General features: G+C 39.2%; 2 protein-coding genes across 3 annotated transcripts in view; one reads left to right on the forward strand and one right to left on the reverse strand.

Moving 5' to 3' along the window:
* Positions 1-43: 43 nt before the first annotated feature.
* Positions 44-7,918, forward strand: LOC102199280 (transcription regulator protein BACH1-like). The gene is made up of 5 exons (XM_005735989.1): positions 44-176; positions 2,326-2,583; positions 2,928-4,094; positions 4,185-4,391; positions 6,786-7,918. The coding sequence occupies exons 2-5, from the start codon at positions 2,344-2,346 to the stop codon at positions 7,119-7,121; spliced, it is 1,950 nt and encodes a 649-aa protein (XP_005736046.1). The 5' UTR covers positions 44-176; positions 2,326-2,343; the 3' UTR covers positions 7,122-7,918.
* A 4,582-nt stretch (positions 7,919-12,500) lies between these two features.
* The window catches only part of LOC102199567 (glutamate receptor ionotropic, kainate 1), a 28,300-nt gene continuing 25,032 nt past the window's right edge, over positions 12,501-15,768 (reverse strand). For both annotated transcript variants that reach the window (XM_005735992.1, XM_005735990.1), the window contains 4 exons: positions 15,619-15,737; positions 15,251-15,468; positions 14,501-14,726; positions 12,501-14,401 (listed from right to left, as the gene is read on the reverse strand). In XM_005735992.1, the coding sequence (XP_005736049.1) occupies positions 14,112-14,401; positions 14,501-14,726; positions 15,251-15,468; positions 15,619-15,737 (853 nt within the window). In that variant the 3' untranslated portion in view covers positions 12,501-14,111. The remainder of the gene's footprint in view (positions 14,402-14,500; positions 14,727-15,250; positions 15,469-15,618; positions 15,738-15,768) is intronic.

Here is a 15,768-nt window from a genome sequence, read left to right on the forward strand (position 1 = left end):
CTCTCCTGTGTGCTGGTTTGTCAATACTTGCTATGAGTCTGCGCAGTAAGTGCTGCTAGCGCTTCCTTGTCCAAGCTGTCACATGACTACAGTGAAGTCAGGCTCGGAATGGCCAGAAGCATCTGTACCCTGTCCCTAAATTTACTAATGGCAGTGTTATCCAGGTAGCATGGCAGGTCAGTAAACGTTTGGCTTTTTAAAGAGCATCGAGTAAAGTCACAATAGCGGAATGTTTCAGTTTCTGTTTTTTGCTAGCAAAGGATAAACACGAACTGAGCGCAGTTAAAGCTAACGGTCTGGCCTAGCCTCAAGCTTTTCCGTTTGCGGACAATTACCACTGTTATTTGTTTAGCTAAACGAATCTAATATAAGTCGTCAGTAACATAACGAACTGATCATAATTTTGGACATGCTTTTATTGCCTTTATCCACCAGGCCCACTTGATTAACTTGGCTAAACGTGAGTCAGCATTTTAGCGTTGAACTTGGCGTACAAGTTAAAGAGTCACCGTTTAACCCACATTTCCTTGCTGTGGGGAACTATTAGTTATCGGCAAGATTAAATATTTGCGAAGTTAGATAGTTAAATATTGAGAGGCAGTCGCCTAACTTAAGGACTATGTTAGAAGTAATTTTAGCGAACGTTATAGTTATTTTTCTCTTCGTTACTTTAGTCAGATTAAAAGAAAAACGCACTGGAGCATGTTTTTACATGTCGTTATACTTATATAGGTATTAAATTCTATTTGACTAACTATTCATCAGTAATTTCCTTGAGGGAGAATTTTATTCACAATCAAGTGTTTCGCTAAGTAGCTGGTTGGATGTCTTGTACCACTTCTGCTGCCCATAACAGCAGTTTAAGTTCCTGAACCTTTACATAACTTTACATAATACTAAAGCTCCCCTTGCAATACTCAACATTGGGGTTTCTCACTTTTTTTCCAACTGCATATTACGTTTAACATTGTCAGTCTGTTTTATCCAGTAAAATAAAGTTATTTCACTTCGCTTATTTTTTTTTCCCCACAAAATGAGATTGTTACTCATATAAACACTGTCACTAAAATGTGCAATAAATGTTACCATAAGAGGGTCTGCCGTCAGTTTTTGATTGAATTGGGTCAAGTTGGTAATTACATGCAGTCTGTTTCTGTTAATATAACACTTAACTGTGATAAATCATTGAAAGCTACTTTTTTTGCTGTCTATATAGACAGAAGCTGGCACTTAGTTATTAGATTTGTATTCCGGAATCTCCCTGTTTTATAAGAAAACTGATAAAGACTCATTTGGACTGAATGATCTGTGCAGTCCCAAATGGTCATTTTTGTGCAACACTCTCAAGCTGTGAGCAACCATTTAGACATTTAGAAAAAAATTAAATACAGTCACAAGGCAGCCACTGATTTTTTTTATTATTTTTTTTTAAATGCATTAGTTTATTTTTGATTGCAAGGAAGTTGCTGTCCTATTTTACTTGAGTGACTGGGCCGTTAGTTTGCTCTGAATCAGGATTTAGCTTTGCTGAGCTAAGTGTGTCCATTGTTTTTTCAGTCTTGCTGATTTATACATTCATGATTTATAAATTTGCTCGGCTAACATTATCTCGGTCATACATGAGATGAACCCTCTTGTTCGTAATATTCCCAGTATTTTAATTAATTAAGTAAAATATAAATATTTGGTGTCCCTGTATTGATATGCTATTGCCACACAAAATATTGTGATACTATGCATTATTCTTTTTCTTTTCTTTTTTCACCAAAAAAAATGTGCCTTGCAGCTGTCTGTGGTTGCCTAATGATACACTGAAGGCTTTGCTAAAGACACCTTTAGTGCAATCAATGATTAGTTGTATTGTATTCTGCTCATTTTTTAGTTATTTAATCCATAGAATGTCTGCAAACTCATACATTCAAAGTCATGTTGACAGCTTACAATTGGTCTAAAATCTGGAACGGTTTATGTCGTCATAGATGAGTTACAGTACCAACATCGGAGAACCAGAAACCCATGAATTTCTGTTATTTCAACTTAGTGTCTTTTATTTATTTATTTTTACAAATTAATTAAAATGGATGCAAAATCTAGACGAAAGAAGAAAATAATTATAGTTACTTCTGCATGATTTGGCAGATTTTTTTTTTCCAACTCAAAGAGATTTGTGTCTTGAGCTGGGAATCTTTCACTTGTTAGGCAAATGTGTAAACTGCTTCACTCTGTAGCCACTATAATATAATACACATTGATAAACCTAGAGAAATGTTTCTTGTGTAATCATGACATTTTTGTTAACTCCATATGGCTCTCTTTTTCGCACAGGCTGAGCTTGTAAGAACTATGGCGCTCCAAGCTCCTCGCACATCGGTGTTCACCTTCCAGTCTGCAGTGCACAGCGCCCACGTTCTGCAGTGTCTGAATGAGCAGAGACAGCAGGACGTCCTGTGTGATGTGACGGTGGTGGTGGAAGACAGGAGTTTCCGTGCTCATTGCTCTGTCTTGGCTTCTTGCAGTGAATACTTTCACAGCAGGGTCACCAGTGTCACCAGCCAGAATCCCATCATCACCTTGCCACATGAGGTTGGTGCCTTGGGGTTCAGCCAATTTATATAGGGAAAAAACTAATATGGGTGATACTGTTGAAAGTACATGGTGGTAATGTTATACAGGCACCATTATTTTATCCCTATTATCCATGAAAAGTGTATGCATAGTTAGATTTGTTGTCTATCCACTAGCTTCTATTACTTGGTCCATTTTGTGTCATAATGTGAGTGAAAAACAGTTTATATGCAGTGTTTGGAAAATTCAACTTAAAAAGGTCAATACAGGTACATAAGAGACCTGTTGAAACTGAATTTTTGAGCTGCCTGAGTTTCATTGTGTTTTATTATGTTTCAACAATTTATGTCTTTCCCCTGCAGGTGACCGTAGAGGGGTTTGAACCTTTGCTTCAATTTGCCTACACATCAAAGCTCCTTTTTACCAAAGAAAACATTGATGCTATTCACAGCAGTGCTGAGGTTTTAGGATTTCACAACTTGGAGTCGACATGCTTTGATTTTCTCATCCCAAAGTTTTGTGAAAGCAAAAAATCCTCACAGGAGGTCAAGCAAAAAGTCTGTTGCCAGAGCCGGGATCCTAGTGCAAGTTTTGGCTCTCGTGCAGAGAGTAGCCAACCAGAATCATGTGAGTCACACAGCTCAGTGCCTTCAGGAGGTGATGAACAAATAGACTTCCCGTCGCAGTGTCCACAGAGTGCACAAGGTCAGACAAACAGCAGGGAGGAACACTTCTGTTTGGAGAACTGTGGACCACAAATGGCCCCCTTATCTCTGGAGTTAACAGGAAATGGCATGTGCCCCATGTTGTCTCTGCCTTGCCCAAACTCTGACAAAGCAGATCATCCGTCTCAGTTTTGTGAAAAAGACATTTTAGAGATGGGGGGCGTGTGCAGTCAAAGTGAGATGAGTTTGGCAGACTGCGGCTTATCTTGTGAGCTGTCAGCCTCGGGGGATGTGAATCCACCAGAACTCATTGATCCACCAGGCAGAGAAATTAAACAAACTGTTGAGACACTTGGTGCAGAAACCAATTGCATCCCTAGCTCATGTCCACTCGAGACTTCAGGGGCAGAAGATTGCAGTACTTTAATAAAACAGAGTGAGGCTCACCTTGAACAGGGAATGACAGGTGATCTTTCAAACTCTGCACTGACTACTCTAAGCCATGAAGAAGGATATGGCGACAGAAGTCGCGTGGAGAGGGAGGTGGCTGAACATCTGGCAAAAGGATTCTGGTCCGACCTCTGCCCGTCTCAGGCTCAGCCACTTCCTGTGGATCCAGTGGAACAAAATAATCTAGCAAAAGCATCTGACTTTCACTGGCTTAAGCAGCTGGACCTGAGTGCCAGTGTAGGAGACTGTCCCTTTCTCAGGGACCTTGGAACAGGTGATGATGCAGCTACACACACTGACAGCTTGTCTCAGGCAGAGAAGAGCCCTTGTATGTCCTCCTCAATAAACTCTGCTGATGACTCAGACCTGGACACAGATGGCGATACTGAGGCCAACAACAAAAGAGCAGAAGAGGTTGTTATTATATATGTGTCTGATGTTTGATTATTGGTAATGGAAGATAGAAAATCAAATTAATCTAAATTGTTTAACTCTAATCTTCAGGTTCAGCTTCCATTCCCAGTGCAGCAAATCTCAGTGCTGAGCCGGAGTGAATTTCAGCAGCTTCTGAAAAAACATTCATTGACCCAGGAGCAGCTGGACTTCGTCCATGACGTCCGTAGACGAAGTAAAAACCGTGTGGCTGCACAGCGGTGCCGGAAGAGAAAACTGGACAGCATATACCAGCTAGAATGTGAAATCAAAGGATTAGTGAGTTGACTCTAACATGCCTGATTTTCCAAACATACTCTTAAACATGCTATAATGTAATTTCATAAACTAGTAATATTTTTTTTAACTTGACATGATGACCACTGTGAACTGCAGCTTTGTGGATAACACTTCTTTCTGGCGCATCCTTACCACCTTTTTCTATCCCTTATCCACACTCTGGTCGCAGGGGCAGTAGTCTAAGCAGAGCAGTCTAGTCTTCCCTCTCCCTACCATTGCTTTCCTGCTTGTCCAGGGAAACACTGAGTTGTTCCCAGGCCAGCTGAGAGAAATAATCTCACCATTGGGCACTGGGGGTGCCTCCTCCTGGTATCACATGTCCAAATCACCTCACCTAGGAGGCATCCTAGTCAGGTGCCACCTCAACTGTTCCTTTCAATGTGGAGAAGCAACAGCTCTACTCTTGTAGAGCTGTCCAAGCTCCTCATCCTGTCTATATGGGACAGCGCAGTCAGCTTTTAAAGAAAACTCATTTCACAGAGTGTATCCATTATCTTCATTCTTTCAGCCACTAACCAGAGCTCGTAACCATAGTTTAGGGTAAGAATGTAATTTGTCTGGTAAATTGACAGCTTGGGTTTTCTGCACAGCTTTCTCTTCACCACAACATATCAGTAAAGTGTCTGCATCACTGTGGACGCAACCCCTATCTGGTTACCCAGTCTCAGTCTCCAGTATTCTCTGAGCTGTGAACAAAACCCAAGATACTCCTCCAATTGGGGCAGCGGTTCCTCCCAGACTCGGAGTGGGGACTCCACCCTTTTCTGGTTGAGAATCATGATCTTGGATTTGGAGGTGTTGATTCTCATTTCTGCCGCTTCACACTTGGTCACAAATCGCTGCAGTGCAAGCTGGAGGTCACTACTTGATGAAGGTAACACAACCACATCATTCGCAAAATGCTACCCTGAAATGCTGAGACCTACTTGGCTACGCCCAAATGATGTGTCCAAAAAACTGAACAGAATCTGTGACAAATCTGTGTCCAGCGGAGATCATCAGCCATCTGAATGAATCCGATTTTCTGCCAGTAATGCAAACAAAGCTCTCGCTGTGGTTGCACAGGGTCCGAATGGCTCATAACAACAACATAACAACAACCAGATACCCCATACTTCCCACCTTCCCACCACCTCAGTCCTCAGTGGAGGTCAGCAGTATCCCACCCCTATTGTATCTAATGTGAGTAGAGCCCCATTAACCCCTCCTGAGTCGTCAGACCAAAAGTCTCATTTCATGGTCACATCAAACCCCTCCCACACGTTTTTTGCTTCAGCTACTGCAAGAGCTGCAGTCCACTGCTGTTACCTGTCAGCTGCATCTAGAGTTCCATAGGTCACTATCTGGTTCTTGGTTTAACACCACAACAGCAGTGCCACCTCTAGAATTTTGCTCAGGAAAGCAACCTTCTTATCCAATGAAGAAAGCCCTCAACTTTTTGGTAGTAAACCAGGGGGATACAAGCATACCTACCTCAGGCTGCCACCTCTTAGGACAGCTCCAGAGTCAAGCCCTCCTCCAGGAAACTAGTTCCAGAGCCTGAGCTATGTGTTGAGCCAAGCCGGCTATATTTAGACTGTATCTCAACAGCTTGTGCACCAGCTTAGGCCCCTTCCCCACCAGAGAAGCAACATTATGTGTACCAAAAGCTAGCTTTGGAAGCTGGGGATAGGACTGCCAGAACCTTCGCCCCAATCTGAATGGCACTGAACCCTGTCCTCAAGTGCAGCAACCAGGCACTCACCCTCTAGCTTCAAGGTTGTACCCAGGTAATCCTGTCCCGGGCAGGATAACTGGAACCTTGATTTCTTCATCATCATAGGAGTTCTTGTCCACTTTATATAACATAAATGGCTGTAAGTAGGGTGGTAAAAGTAACTGAATGTATCCTGTTTTATTGAAATAACTTTAATAATGAGTGGTAGAGATAGGTTTATAAATTGAACTGACTGGACTAGTATATTAAAATACTATATTATATATTAAAATACTATAGAGAGAATATGAGAAATGTTGGTTAAATGTTTGCTACCAGCTCCACTGATTGATATCTTTTTATGTATTTTATTAAGTGCTAATTAGCTAGCCTCAGCTCATGTTGATTATGTCATTCCTTGGAACTCCAGCTGCAGCTAGCAGTGGTACACCTTGCTCTCTTCATAAGAACTTGCTGCAGGTTTCTCAGCTTTGCAGTATGTATCCCAGAGAGCAGAAAATGCTAGCTAGCCTGCAGGTAGGGAAACAAGAGGTGGTACTCGTTAGTAGTAACTGGGCTTTCAAAAAAAATTGTACAGTTAAATTGTAGATGAAATGAACCAAATGCATTATTAAAAGGTCAAAAATGAGTGAGCTTTACTGTTATCCTCCCCACAGAAAAGTGAGAAACAGCGGCTGCTCCAGGAGCAAACAGAACTGAAGCAAAACCTTGAGGACATGCAGCAGAGCCTTTGTGGCCTGTGTAAAAGTGTTGAATCTTGCTCTGATCAGGACCAGTTACAGATTCTTTCCAGATTCGCCTCGCAAGATATTCCCATCCCTTCTCCCAACATTGTTCCAGCAATTGAATTGGTAAGTTCAGAGTGTGAGCAGAGCGGGCAAACTGTACAAACAGTTCAAGTCGCTGAGCTGCAGGCCGGCACAGAGGACACGGGCTGCCCTGTTCCTACATCTCTGCTCAGTGCCTGTCTGGATATGAACAGCAGCTTATAGTAACTGGACTTAAACTACACGGTCACTTGTAATCATGCAGGCCCACAGGTCAAAGGGTGAAACTTGGTTCTATATTGTAATCCTCTTTTGGGATAGACATGCTTTCCTGTGTGTTTCACTAAATAATTGTCTGCCTGGTAGAGGCAACTATCATGTCAGGCGTTTTCTTTGCTGTACTTCTAGTCTTCATTTTACTGTAGCAAAAAAATTAACCAGTATTCATTGTTTTAAAGGTGCAGGCAATTTTCAGGTAGTTCCTAAAAGTTTCCATTTGAAAATTAGGAGGATAAAAGTAGGTTTGCTTTTCTCAGGGAAGCTCATAACCTGACTGTATTTTGAATCATGCTGCGCACCCAAACAGGTATGAAAAAGATGTTTTATTTTACGCTAATTAGTCTGTTGTTTTAATCTTAACACATACTGTATTAATATTTACAACTATGCTATTTCTTTGATTAAATAGGCATAGAACTAATTGAGTCTTTTCCAGTAGACTAACAAATTTACACAGCTAACCTAACTTTTCAACAGCATTATTTGAATACTAATGTATTTTAAACTCTATTAGGTCTAAAAGTGTTACAAGGGAACATAAGAAGTTATTTCATTTTATGCAAAATGTGCCTTATGCAATTGTGTAATATGGATTCAAAAAGATGAGGGCATCTTTGTATATGCTTGGTTCAAGCACTATTGCACATTAACCCAGAGCTAATATTGATGGCATTGTGTTACATGTTATTTTGTCTGCATGTTTAGTATTTTTATTAAATGCTTTTATGGATTACAAATTTAAATAAACAACACTTTGTTATCATTCATTGTTTTATTTCAACTTCCAATCTTTGATTGTGTGCACTACCAGAGTTTGGCCAGTAGATGTTAGTATAACTCTACCTCACCAGATGAGACAGACGTGACTAGAGTAACATAAGAGGCTCAGACTAGACCTTCAGGGAGGGTAACTGCACGCTGAACTCTAAATAAGGGAAGGCAAGGAGTTTGTGCTAATCCACCTGACAGAAAAATGTGCAATTTCCTGTTATCTCATCATGTATTAAACAAAACTTATTTAATTGAGTAAATGAAAACCCAGTAACAAACCCGGGTTTAAAAAACAAACAAACAAAAAATCTTGTGATTTATCTCTGGCTCTTACTAAAATCTTTTGGCCATGCCAACAAATTAACCTTCAAAGTTAAAAAACTTTAACCAACAAAATCAACAATACAAGTTCATGTCTTCATAAGTTCATGTCTATAAACACAATATGTAACATAGTTGTCTAGAGACTTAGTACTTCTGCAGTGGCTTTGCAAAGAATAATTCAGCAGGCTCTAAAAAAGGTTGAAATTAAAGACAGAGTCAGATGGAGGCTGATGAATGACCTTAGCACTTTGAAGAGCAAAGGTACCCTGGAAATCTGCAGACAGGAAATTTAAAAAAGTACGGCATATCTGACAACTATCCCTGTAATCCCTGCAGTTTAAACAACTAAGATTTCAGGGTTATTCTGTAGATGCAGGAAAGATAGCTTTCCTCAAAAAGCACCCGACCAGTCATTTGAGTTTGTAAAGTTTTTGCCTATTGTATAGAAGTGGTAGTTCTACACAATAAAAACCTGTAGCCCCTATAAAAATGAAAAGCAATCTGTCGTCTCCTTCACATAGACAGATGTTATTTAAAAAAAAAAAATCCTAACTGCATTTTAGCCATCAACATGTCTGTTGTCTGTAAATGGCACACACCTAAGTGTCCACATGTTTAGGGCAACATTTAGTCCTTTTGCAGGTATCGACGATGCAGACAACAATCTTTAAAATACATCCCAAATACACAATAAACATTAGGTTTGGATGTTCTGAGGTTGACGCTAAGATGACACATCAGTCTGCTAGTCAGTGACTCCTCACTTATAACTGTTGTCAAACAATCTTTATGTAATACTTTATAATAATCAGCCATTTGCCAAAGCTCACAAATTCAACAATGATACAGCAAGAATATTCCAAACAAGGAATATTAATTCCTCTCTCACTCTTGTAAACATTTAGTTAAAATTTATTGCAGTGGCACAACCTCCTCAAGGATTCATCTGTGAGCAGTAACATTTAGCAATCAGTAGCAATGACTAGTAATTCATTTTACTGTTCGTGTTCCAGGCTGCCAAAAGAAAATTGGGTTGTGCATTTGTTAAGGTTTAAATTTTAGGGGCTTAACAAAGCAACAATCTGATCCGACACTGGTCTGAGTGCTCCTCTTTCATTGCAGACTGGAGAGGATCATAGATCAAACAAACCAGTACAGAACAGAAACACCACTTTAAGAAAGTCTTGTAGAGTTGAAGAAGCAATTTTGTCAAGATGTTTTTGTCTTCTGATGTGAATTATTATTTTGTGTCCTTTGAAATAACTACGGTAGCACTTGGGGACAATGAAAGAAAAAGCAATCTCATTTTGTTTTCCTCAGAACAGAATCCTCAAGGTTAAAGTGGTAATTACACCAGCAGCCATGGAGCAACTCATAAAACTGGAACCTGTTTTTGAAAAGTAACCTCACACCCTGACAAAGAGATGTCACTCCGAGCACAACAACTGGTTTTCCATCTAAAAAGCAAAATGATTAGATCATTATAATACTACAGACATCAGATTTGATCTCTGTCCGCTGGAACGATGCATCTGTACCAAATCTTCAATTTGATGCGTGTCAGCGTGAATATCACCCTCAAAAAAAGCACTGCAAGCACCTATTTACAAATTTCCATCTTAAAACTCAGTTCCACAGTGTTTGTCTTTTATATACGGTTCAGAATTTACAGCATTGTAGAGCAAGACTAAGATGATCCCTCTTTTGCAAGCTACACAGGACGAAAGACTTGATTTGAGGAGGAAGCAGCTGCGAGGCATGGCAAGGTCAGAGGCCCATAATCCGCGGCCTCATTCATGCGAGATTAAAAACCTGCTCTGAGTTCTGATTAAGAACGCAGGGTTAGAAGATTAAAGACCAGCAAACAAAATGAAAGCAGTTAAAGCCCAATCCTGGAATTCATCAGAATACCAAAACCTTAAACTGTCATAATGTGAGATTAATGCAAAGCCCTCTTGACCTCAGTATCCGTCTTGATACATATTCTGTGTCATAGCCTATATTTCCATTTTTTGTCCCTAAAATCTGCATTCAGACTTTTCTTTAGTGTTGTTTGTTGTTTTTCTTCCCCTTCTCATTTTCTTTGTTCTTATTTGGGTCATTTATTTTTTAAATCAAAGTGACAGCTTGAATTGGCTTAGCTTATTGTCGATGTAATCATAAATCCTTTATTCTTTATTGTCACTCAATACATGATTATATTTCCATAAAGTGTTTATGTCCCTTTTATGCAATGATTCAAGTCATTATCCTCTTGACGATGGAGTCGTACTACACTCGGGGAGCAAGGATTAGGAAATAGGAGGGAAAGGGGGAAAAAAACAAGATTAGAAATTAAAGCATCTGGAAGTTAGCTTGCTCACAACATTGCTAAAGGAGAACATATATGCTAATAACAATGACATTGCTCAGTGTAGGACTGCAGAGAGTTTCTTTTTATGGCACAGATGCAAATAATATGTAGAAGGTAGCAGGCACCAATATTTTAAGCTCGAATGCATGATTATGGTTGCAAATATGACACTTCTTATCCATTCTCCTTGTGAGATAAACACAACAAAGCGCTGAAGAAAAGTTGACAATTCAATTTTGGAATAGCACACCAACATGAACCAAGATCCTTATTAGGATATCGGTCTGAAACCCAGTAAATAGCAGTTAATATCCTGAAATGCCAATTAGCATCTCCAATGGTGTTTCCAAAATAGAAACACTGTGAATGCAAAACTAATGAGAGAAGATCTATATACCAATATTCTCTAGTTTAAACCCTGGAGAAAGACACAATACTTGTATAATTAATCCCTGCATAAGGTCTGTGACCTTCTTGCAGCACCACATAAGTTTCATAACCTACTGTCTCCTAAGTGATTACATGCTGAAGTGCTGAACTTCATTTTGGGGGTAGTGCAGAGAAAGGGGCTGTATCTCATTGACAGGATTATATGAATGAGGACCATAATACTGTAATCTCACAGAGAAATGAGAGGAACAAGGGGACATGCTGGCCCCAGCAAGGCAGCAACCTTCAGATCAACAGCTGGTTGTACAGTGACAGATTACACTCACACTTGTTTCTCATCCTAACAATCCTCCCTGTGTTGAATTTAGAACACTATAAGCACAAGAAAGGGTATTTCAGGACAAAATATCACCATACTGTACCAGAGTATATTATTTTACTAGTCATGGGGAAATTGTTAGAATTTATCAGTGTCAAAAGACAAGCAGGAAAGCAAAGAAATGATGCCTTCGATTCTGCCAAGTACACTGGTTTTTAATTAACACCACTGTTGTGAGAGATTCGGCAGAGAATCTTTTTTTTTTTCTGCACAGCAAAGCTGTGCAGAAAAAGTCCACAAAGCTTTAAAGGAACCCATTAACCTTTGAACAAAGACAAACAGAGTAGGTTTTTCACCCATTTCAGATCTTTTAACAATATAAAACACATTTCTAAGGTGTATTTTAAGTAACGGTAAAAAAGTACACCTATCTCAATGACAGAATTAACATTTATATTATTTTTCATGTTAAATTTTCTCTTTCAGTCATCAAAAACATTCTGAACAGAGAGTTCATCATCACTGCAAAGAAGAAAAAGCTCAGCGCCGACCCACGATATAATCCCCTCCCCACCTTAAACACATCTGTCCCTCCAAATGCACACCTCACCCTGTCCTCTCGCTTCGCACCCCATCATATCCTTTCTCTAGAGCCACAAAGACACAGTGCAACCCCTTCTGACTGTCTCTATGCTCTTCCATCAACACTCCCAAAGCAAATATCATATCTGTAGGACTATATTTATATTTGGGAAAAGCTGAAAAAAATACATTGATAGGCAACTGTTTTTTGTTTTGTTTTCCAAAAGTCTTTTTGGATGACAGAGGAATGTATTCTTTAATCCTGCCTACCCTGTACTCGACTTTACTCTGACATAAATATGATAATAACAAGATATACCCATGTTAGCATTGAAAACATTCAGCTGTTGAAACAACTCTTTATAGCTTCATGACAAAAATTACAAGCTGTGTTCTTTACGCAAACATACCACCGTGTAAATACTATACATTTAAATTGTGGCCACGTGCAGTTAATGTCTAACTTTTTAGATATTAAAAACTTTTCTTCAGCGCATACAAAAAACTATAAACATACAAGCAGACTAGCAAATTTGTAATATTTAATATTTGATTCTTTATGAATATTTAGGTTAAGTATTCAATATTTAGGTACCTAAGGTACAATAAAGTACATCACTAATGTTTAGGAATGCCAGAAACTGCAATCATCTGTTGGGTAACTGTTGTGGCACTCGATAGACATTGTAAACAGTCCAAGTCTAAACTGAGCTAATGAGTAATTTAACAGTCTTTAGTCATAGCTACACTTATTCCTGTTCCATCATCTGAAATGTGACATTAATCCTGCATGTATAGACAAAACAAGCAGGATACAGTATCAGACTTTCACCCAAAATATTTTCCTTACATTTGCAGGATTTTCAAACATGTGTGACAAGGCCCGGCCAATTTTAAACCAGGAATGCTTAATGTGGATCTTTATAATGATGAGGATTTTATTTTAAAAGCTATGCCTTATTGAGGGGAAACAGGTAGGCAAAGAGAAAGGTGAATCAGGGATGAATGGACTGTAGGATGTGTCATCAAACCCATTTTTTTCTTGAATGCTGAGGTTACATCTCTATCCTTTACATTTTATTTGTAATCCATTTGAACTAATGGTTTTAGATGCACAATTTAATACACGACTTTATATCCATGGTGAATGTGGGAGAAGTGACTTGGAAATACAGAATAGTTTGTTAGTCTGTACTAAAAATACCAACAGCTTATATGTGTGCCAAGGGTTTAACTTTTGTAAATATAGTTGTGTGTGTGTTTGTGTGTAATGCAGTGGCTTTTTTTTTTTAATAGTGCAGTTCAAACCCAAAAGCCAAAAAACCCAAAGTCAGTAATCACATCACCTCTTTTCTTGGATAACGTGAGTAAATGTGTCTCATGAAAGCCGTTTCTCAGAAAAGACAGACTGAAAAACATCACAACTGAATGTGAGAAAGGGAGACGGCTGCAATATAAAAGTCATATTAGAGTTACAAGGCTTTAGTTTTCTAAATGCGACCTCAAGTGCGTGTAAGTTGAGACCCGATCCAGTGAAGGCCCAGGATCAAAAGCAAAACAATCAAAAAGTTAAAGGTTAAAGGATGTAATGTTCTCACATATTTTTAGTCATTTTGAAACAGCTCCAACATGACAAAACGTATCCATGCATTTCATAAACTTCATATGATACAAAAAAAGTACAGACATTAAGCAACTTGATGAATAAGATGTTGAGGGAGTACTCACTCATAAACTGTCAAATAAATCAACAAGTTTGTAAATGTGTCAAAGTTCCCGTGTGCTGTAAATATGAAAATGACAAACGTGTCATAAGAGAATCAGTCATTACTGGAAAGATACCACTTACCATCACTTACCCATAACACCATGAAAATGACATTTCTCTCACACGGAGTAATGTTTAAAAAAAACAAACAAAGAGCAAGGCCAAGATGGTCAAGAGTCACGATGTCAGAAGTCAACAACAATCTGTCATCATCATAAAAAGGGTTTCTAACCTATGCTTCCAATCGAGACTAAAATGTTTGTGTGCTCTACATAAAAACTACTGAAAACACAAAACTTTGCCTTAAAAACTTGTTTTGATTGTAACAATGCAGTTCGACACATTCAGACTTCAGTTTTTATTGGCCTAGTGATTGCTGTAGTCCTGGAACGACAACACAAGCGTGTAGTATGGTCATAACAGTCTTTGTTAATACTTGTTGTGCCATTCGCACTGGCCGACGCTCACCTCCTCGATGTCCAAGTTTTTTCTGGATTTGTAAATAAACTCTCCAATTGCTACAAAAACTGAGAGGACTAGTCCAGCTGCCAATACAATAAAGATTCCCCCTATGTTCTCCACGCCCAGGGCACTAGCCTCTTTGCTATCCTCTTCTGGGCAGCCATTCCCTCTCCACCACTTCTCCTTCATCATGTGGAGCTTCCCTTCTTCTTGAAGCTGAAGGATTGCAATGGTGACCTTATCTCGGTAAGGGGAGCCTATAGCAGGAATTACAGTAACGTAATGTTTAGGTTTCTGAGAAGGAGCATGGTAATTAATGATTATTGCTGAAATTATTATATAGTGATCACTCTTACCAATTGGGGTTCCAACACCATAGCCCTTTGAGTCTATCAAGCCTCCGATCTGTGTGAGGTTGCAGTTGCGCTGGCTGATGTACTCGATGCTGGTCGACTCCATCAAGAGGGCATAATCTGTAGTGAGGACTCTTTGAATCCCTTCACGGTTGTTTTTCACTAATGCTGTGTTTTTCCTGCTGCTCATGAAAGCCCACATTTTCTCATAAGTGGAGATTTTCGATTTCTGTTGAATCAAAATCAACATTTGTGGATTATTAAAACCACGGTCAAATCTACAAGCACCAAAACGGCATTTTAGACAAAAGAAAGCATCTTTACACCTTTCCACACCTTTGGCGCCTGCTTCTAATATTTAAAATGAAACCATATTTGCAGGGTATCTGTTGACTGGTGCCATCTCCTGCTGTGCATCAGAGCACAAATCTCTTCAAGTTCATTCAATTTTCACCATAGATTTAGATAAACTGCTGAGTCTGCTGCAGGCAAAATAATAAATCCTTCAAATCTTTATGGAACAGTCTCCCACAGGTTCTTGTTAAACTGATACATGGGGAAATTTCCAAGACACTAACCTTTAACCCTCCTCTTTTTCCAAACCAAATCAATTTTATGCCAGCCAGTCAGGCTGCACATGACTGAAGACTGTTGGCTCAAGGGTAAAACTTGCCAGGCTAATTAAAATTAAAAGCAGTGTTCTTATTTCCATTCTTCCCCTACAATTGTCCTGTAAAACAAAAAGACGGTTACCTTAAAAAAGGTCATGGTGGAGCCATCTCTTACGGCACCGTACTCTATTTTGGTTTGCTTGGCCAAATCATCTGCGGAGTCAATTGGCGAGTCCATTCTTTCCACTGTGAGGAAGGCGGCCAAGTTGGCAGTATATGAAGAGATAATGATCAGGGTAAAGAACCACCATATCCCACCAACTATCCTTGTAGAGAGAGCCTTAGGCATCAGTTCAGATCCTATCAGATAAGATTACAAATCACATTATTGATTCATAATTAAATTGAATACTTACTTACTTGAAATTAAATGAATACTTAAAAGGAATGATTAAATGTGCTTTACCAAAAGAAAACTTCTGCCTGCATAAAAAGATAATAAAGGGATACCTTGCTGCATAAGTGCGCCGACTCCAAACCAGACACTGTTTATTAGAGTGAAATTGTTTTCAACCACATCCGAGTCTGGGTTGCAGGGGTGAGGGTTGTACCACTCATAAGGAGTAAACCTAAAGGTTATGAATGAAAAAAATCATCAGT

Source organism: Pundamilia nyererei, unplaced genomic scaffold, assembly GCF_000239375.1.
Source record: "Pundamilia nyererei isolate P.nyererei 1_Seehausen unplaced genomic scaffold, PunNye1.0 scaffold00066, whole genome shotgun sequence".
Taxonomy (NCBI): Eukaryota; Metazoa; Chordata; class Actinopteri; order Cichliformes; family Cichlidae; genus Pundamilia; species Pundamilia nyererei.

Excerpts from the sequence above, each read along its gene's own strand:
- LOC102199280 (XM_005735989.1), top strand. The coding sequence starts at position 2,344 with ATGGCGCTCCAAGCTCCTCGCACATCGGTGTTCACCTTCCAGTCTGCA. Across the intron at positions 4,095-4,184 it reads ACAACAAAAGAGCAGAAGAG|GTTCAGCTTCCATTCCCAGT; the intron begins GTTGTTATTATA and ends TCTAATCTTCAG. Across the intron at positions 4,392-6,785 it reads AATGTGAAATCAAAGGATTA|AAAAGTGAGAAACAGCGGCT; the intron begins GTGAGTTGACTC and ends TCCTCCCCACAG.